The sequence below is a fragment of the Stylophora pistillata genome, chromosome 3 (assembly GCF_964205215.1).
Source record: "Stylophora pistillata chromosome 3, jaStyPist1.2, whole genome shotgun sequence".
NCBI lineage: Eukaryota > Metazoa > Cnidaria > Anthozoa > Scleractinia > Pocilloporidae > Stylophora > Stylophora pistillata.
This window is the reverse complement of record NC_142521.1, coordinates 11,514,428-11,521,098: the sequence shown is the minus strand read 5'-3', so window position 1 is coordinate 11,521,098 and position 6,671 is coordinate 11,514,428. Positions and strand designations below refer to the sequence as shown.

Below are 6,671 nucleotides of genomic sequence, written 5' to 3'. Positions count from 1 at the left end.
GGGGATTTAAAATCATTTGCCCCCTTCGTTGCAGCTCATGCGTAGTCTGATCTGCTTTTGCTTTTGTTCGTTCCATTCACCTGTACCAGGAGCCCATTAATGGGCTTCTGCCTGTACATGTACACTGGGATTACAGAGGCGCGGAAAGAGGAAAAGGCCATGGAATATTCCATCTTTTGTGGCCCACATTCCTTCTGCTTCGTGGGATTTAAGTATCCTCTGTTTCTTTTCTATTTATTTCTTTCCTTACATCTAATTTGATCTGTTAAATAGAGTTCTTGGATCAAAATCCAAAATTTTTCTTTCCGACCCTGACGGGGGAGGGGGCTGTAAATACGAATGGGTTTTCCTCAACGAGAAAATAGTGTGGCTTGAGATGTCTGGAATTGAGCTGTCAGCTGTCTTGAAGTCACATCCCTATACTGCTTTACAGGATCCATTGTTTCTGATGCAACTTCAGCCCACAACTATGAACACTCATGTCTATCAGGATCATTCCCGGAAACACTGAGACAATGTATACAGCCCCTGGGAATCGGCAGCCCAAGGGTAACATTAAAACCTTTCTAGCTTAACGATACACCTACCAGTAACCTGAGAAGGTTAAGTAACTTCCTGTGAAACTGAATCTCCGTAGCAAGCACAGACATATTCTTGCAAGTGCAACCAGTACAACTATATAAGGTGACAACAGCGCCCATTTGTACTTAAGACGCAAGCAAAGTTACCTCTAAATCTTCAGCAGAGTGACTCGTGTAACCACCTGGGACACAGAAAATCATGAAGATAGACAAGCAAGAAAAAGAAAGACACACTACTGGCAGAATACAAGTGTTTGATCGCTTGTGTTCGGGGTCAGGCTTGTTGTTGTCTGTTGTGTGTTGTATCGCACTAATTCACCAAGAACTCAGAATACGAGAAAATTATCGACTGATATCACACTCAGCAAAGTTCTGTGGTAAGTTGGAGCCACAAAACCTTCGAAACATGCAGCAGAATATCGGAGGATGGCAAGTTATGGTTACAGAGAGTCCATGGCAAGGGCTCAAAGGTACTTGTTCCGCTCTACTATGTAATTTATCAATTTGCTACTTGTTAGACATTAGCATACTTATTGTCACAGTGACAAGCTGTTTATCGATATGTTAAAAGTGGCTCCGCATTCTACTTGGTCATTTAGAGAGCTTCTCAAGAAAAAAGCGCTCTGCACCCGGCGAGCAACAAGGGAAATCAACTCTAACATCCGCTGAAGTAATATCTCTAATTAAAAAAGAACTAAGTCTGCTTCCAAACCAAGTCTGTGCTAGAGATCACAAACTCTGCTGCCCCGGGCCGAAAGGAAGCAAGGGGAGGCGAGGTAAACCGGGAACCCGAGGGAAACCAGGTCCCCTTGGTAGACCTGGCCCTGAAGGATCTCCCGGCAAACATGGACCGATAGGACCCCAAGGACCAAAGGGAACAAAGGGAGATGTCGGATTACCGGGAGATCCCGGACCCCAAGGACCGTCAGGCCCACCGGGTGTGAAAGGCGCCAAAGGAGAACCGGGCCAGTCCCTCTCGGCGCCATCTCTCCTGGAGGGTCCTGTTAGAATGACCGTCAATCAAAGTCAAACAGTTATGTTGAAATGTACTGTGGATGGAAACCCAGAGCCAAAGGTCACGTGGTCGAAGGTGAATTCATCGCTTCCTGCTGGCAGTCAAGTAGTACATTCCAGCGGCGCATTGATATTGAGAGATGTCAGGCCTAAAGATGAAGGGATTTATACCTGCACAGCTGAAAATTTATTGGGACAAGTAAACGCCTCAGCAAAATTAACTGTTCAGTGTAAGTAATTCGAAGACTCTCTCCACGCGCGTGTATTAATATACTTTGTGGATGCCAGGGATGTCTCACGTATTTGCGACTCCAAACGGACCATTTATTGACTTTCGATAATTTCGTAACACGCTGTACATACTTGATTCTAAAGTAGATCTGACATTTTTTCAGGCACTAGTTATTTAGTGTTGCTTTGATCTTAATTATAATACCGGGTATTGTGACCACTAAATAAGGAACGGACATTCCAAGTATAAATATGTTAAGTTAATTCAATCCTCTTTCATGGAATAAAATGAATGAATCGAGTGAATGGACGATAACTTTATTTTCGTGTCGAACTACAATACATGTACCAACTAAAGGAAAGAACTCCTCTAAAAATTGTTCTATCTTTTATAGTCGCTCCTGAGGTAGTTTTGTTATCTAAAGAAGGGCTGGCTGAGGAAAAACGAAATGTGACTTTTGCCTGCGCTGCTACTGGTCAGCCTCGGCCCAGTATCACGTGGTCTAAAGCGTTTGGAATCTTACCAATGGATAGAGCTGAAGTCATTAACGGAAAACTGACAATTTATAGCGTGGGTGCGAAAGATAGAGGAATATACATCTGTAGGGTGGAGAATATTCTTGGATCAGCAGCAGATACAGTTCAACTCATGATATTTTCTCGTCTGCGGTTTAAAGCTCGACCCCCGAAAGAAGTGACTCCTAAGGCTGGCTCAACTATTCATCTGCCGTGTGTGGTCGAGAGTGACTTGAAAACTACAATCAGTTGGACGAAGCATGGCAAGTCTTCCCTACCTGCAGGGTGCAATGTTCTACAGAATGGAACACTAATGATAACCAGCATTAAGAAATCACACGAAGGATCGTACACCTGTAGAGCAGTTAATGCTCTGACAGTAATAGAAACCAAAGTGAAAATTAACGATCCGCTGAACATCACATCTTGTTCTGGGATAAGAAAATACGTCGGTAATACAAGCGGAAATTATGTCATTGATACCGATGGCGAAGGTCCTCTAGCACCATTTACAGCATACTGTGACATGAGTGACAAGAATGGAGTTGGCGTGACAGTCATTAGTCACGACAGTGAAAGCAGAACGCACATAAAAGGATACGAGTCCGCAGGAAGTTACTCACGTGATATCCATTACACAGGAGCCAGTCTTTCTCAGCTGGCGAGTCTCACCAGAGTCTCCTCACACTGCGAACAGTTTATCAGCTACGAGTGCCGTTATTCACAGTTCTTTAGAGGAAGTATTGGATGGTGGGTGTCACGGGACTCGATGAAGATGACATACTGGGGAGGAACGTCACCCGGCAGTGGTAAGTGCGCGTGCGGAATGACCAACTCATGTCCATACCCTGCTCATCTGTGTAACTGTGACAAGGAAGATGGTGTACTGCGTGAGGACAGCGGTCTCCTCACTGACAAGTCACATCTTCCAGTTAAACAACTGAGGTTTGGTGATACAGGTGATCCTAACGAGGAAGGATATCATACGCTGGGAAAACTGAAGTGTTATGGCATACCGTAGTGCTAGTCTCAAAATATCTCATATCGACAGGTACTACGTAAAAACAGATGATCTAAACATTCTTCAGCGTTTAACTAAAATTTTATCCAAGATGAAAGAGTATAGCTGCTTGAAGACTGGAGCGCAGTAAGAGAAAGTGACTCTTATCATAACCGGCAATAAAACATTGCAATACAGTAGTTTGACTGCTGTTGATGACTCCCTTGTCTAACGAAGTAATTCTAAAATAATCTTGCTGTTGACGTCTTAGTGGATTCAACATGCCGTAAGTGCGTAGAAAACTTCTTTGAATCCCGAATGCTTTATATAGTTCAACTGATCGCTTCTGAGCTGTAAATGTCAAGTGGATGGCTTCACTAATGCGCTGGTCAGTTGAAGCTTCAACAATCTCCAGAGTGTAGGAATATCGTCTGTGCCCGAGGAGTGGGGAATACAAGCCTTTCCTGGGTGGGGTGAGGAAAACTTTCTAGCGGAACAAGCGTATCATATTTTTTTAAAACGCTTGGTAAAGGTAAAGAGTTCTCTTTACGAGCGGATGGCTAAAAAAACAAAAATTGGTCCACAAGGTCTAGATTTAAAATCTCAGATAGTCGAGTTGTTAATCAATAAAGTGTGGGTCGCTGAGCTTGCTTTTTACAAAAAATATTCATCTATCAAATCCGGCAATTGAGTAGGACATTCAAACACAGTTTTGAGAGAATTTTAGGGAATTTGAGAGAATTTCTCCAAAGTTCAAATACCTGAGGGCTTGTCCGGTAGAAATTTCAACACCTCTAAAAGGCTTTCGTAGTGATTTCTCAGACACCATGGCATGATGGGATTAACCATTCGCATGGATATAAACAATTTATTGACAACCGGATGTTAACGGAAAGATCGATAGCTTGTTTGAGTAAAAATAAGTGGTACTGCACAAGAGGATTACTAAGGATTACTTCCGCTACGTTAACAATGCCATTTAATGATCAAGAGTCAAGGAACAATGAGAAAAAAAGGTCTTTCATAGGGTAATTAACGCTTGTAGATAATATGTAATGTAACGTGAATGGATTTTTGAGAAATTTTGAGCATCTGTTTTAAATATTTGGTGCATCTTATGGAAAGCCCCAAAGTGATGGTGCCACAGAATATCTTTTTAAGTGTAAACTACAGGACGACACGTACTCAGGGGCTAACTCTCTGAAACGGATACAATCAGTAAATATAAATCCTTAGGTTATTTTACTCGTGTTCTTGCTTTATTGCGGTAATTAAGAGAGAGGGTTTTTATTTTGTAGTTATAGACTTTGAAGAAGACATGTGCGCAGAATGAATGAATACATTTTTTCGTCGCATCTGCTTTGGTATAACATAACAAAAAAAAATCGTGTACGTATTAGAGAATAAAATTGAATGAAACAAATGAGTCTACATGTCGAGGCACTGTGAAAAGTTACTTATACTTTCACATTTACACCGAAAGAAAAATCAGAACTTGTAGATGATCTTGACTAGTAAAATACTAGAAAAAGTTTGATTTTAGTTATGAGCAGTTTCAAGGGTCCTCATTATGAGTCATTCCTGCTAATAGATTGGGGTGTAGCTCCCGGTAAATGATCAGTTGTAAGAAGAAATCGCAAAGCAAAAACTTCTGAGGTTATGGCAAACTACCTGAGGGTGCTTTCATCAACTACCAAGATTTGCGACAAATAGTCTCAGCTTGTCTCTTCGATCGGAACTGTCACATGTCATTGATTTTGTCAACAGTCATTTAAAGTGCTACTGAAACGAAATTTTCGTATCTGAAATTTTTGCTCTAACCTGTAGTTTTGAATATGGTAATCATCATGAGATAATTTGCTTTGGCCAAAATGAGGCGAAAGATATCTTTTTTAACCGTTCAAATCAAAAATTTTATACAAAACCATGTGCGGGCTCTGGTACCGAGCGAAACGGATTGATGACGTCACTGGTTGTGTTCACTCCGATAGCATGGTTTATTTCACTCACTGTTTGTTTGTATTCGTGGGCGAAGGAGATGGCAGATATTGAAGTTTTGTCAAGTGAATCTTCTTCTGAACGAAGCGAAGTTGTCTCCAGTAGGGAAGAAGAAGATGGTGCCGTAAAATGGGGTTGACAGGCCTACACGACTCCCCAGCGTGTGTTTAGAGTAGCCTATTCAAATTTTAGCCCTCACGAGTATGTCTTTGAGCGAGCGCCCTCTTTTGTAAGATACGAGCGGCGGATTTTTGTATAGTTCGCTCAGTAGTGGTTGTGTTTCTATTAAATGCCAGTTTTTCATAAGAATTTGCTTTTTGTGTGGCAATGAGTACGCACATCAGGGATTGCGTCTTTTTCGAATCGTTCGCCTTTGTAGGTGTACAGCCATTTTTTTTTACTGTCTCGATCGTTAAGTTGTCTTGATTGCTTTCAGCTTGCGTCACGCGCGCTGATTCGATCGTTCTGCAGTTCTTAGTGTTCAGTGTTACAGCCGTTTTGACTCGTTTTCTTTTCTTTATTTCGGTATAAAACGACCGATTTCACGTTCATAGAAGCACATGATCGCCTTTACTGTTTCTTGCTCCGCGTTGTTAAGGATTTGCTTTATCTCATTTTTTAAATCCTCGTCTGCTCTTATTTTGGCACTCGCCCTATATTGTAGGGACTCTGGGCATGTTCTGCTGGGCATTTTGTACAGAGTGATTTGTTCGTTATCCTCAGACTTGCCGAGTAGATCATCTTCAGTGGCGGTGTCGTTTGAGGCTTCCATGCTTTCTTCATTCTCTGAATGGCATTGCTTTGGTCCGGGGCGTTTAGTAGCCCATCTGCCGTTAAAATGTCTTTCGACATTTTCTGTAGATGGTCAGGCAAGACCGCGGTTTCGATCCTAATCTTGTGGATCTCGTCAGTTGCCGATTAAATAAATAGACTGGTAGAGATTCGTTGTCGGTATCAGTCGAGAATTTCCTCCCTATCCAGGCGAACCTCTCGCAGATAGCCAAGATGCCGATATGGCCGCCGATGAAGAAGACGAGGATGGCATTTTGCCCGAAATCCTCTTTTTCGGCCTCCCAACATGCAAGCCACACTCTATGCTTTTACCCTTCTTTCACAGAAGTACACAACCAGTGATGTCACAGGGCTGCTTTGGCCGCGCCAAGATGGCCGCCAATTTTGATCTCAGCCGGTCAACTTCGAATTGTTAAAAATGTACTTTCCGCTATGCGTTGGCCCAAAAAAAGTACACAGCGTTTGCAAATAACGTTCAAACTCTATTATATTGCAAAAATCTCGGATATAAAAATTATGTTTCAGTAGCACTTTAACCT

At 42.2% G+C, this 6,671-nt stretch overlaps 1 protein-coding gene across 1 annotated transcript; it reads left to right on the top strand.

Moving 5' to 3' along the window:
- Positions 1 to 987: 987 nt before the first annotated feature.
- LOC111321045 (uncharacterized) lies at positions 988 to 3,542 on the top strand. The gene is made up of 3 exons (XM_088752784.1): positions 988 to 1,051; positions 1,181 to 1,825; positions 2,222 to 3,542. Exons 1-3 carry the CDS (start codon positions 988 to 990, stop codon positions 3,361 to 3,363), a joined length of 1,851 nt encoding a protein of 616 aa, XP_088608910.1. The 3' UTR covers positions 3,364 to 3,542.
- The last annotated feature ends 3,129 nt before the right edge of the window (positions 3,543 to 6,671 follow it).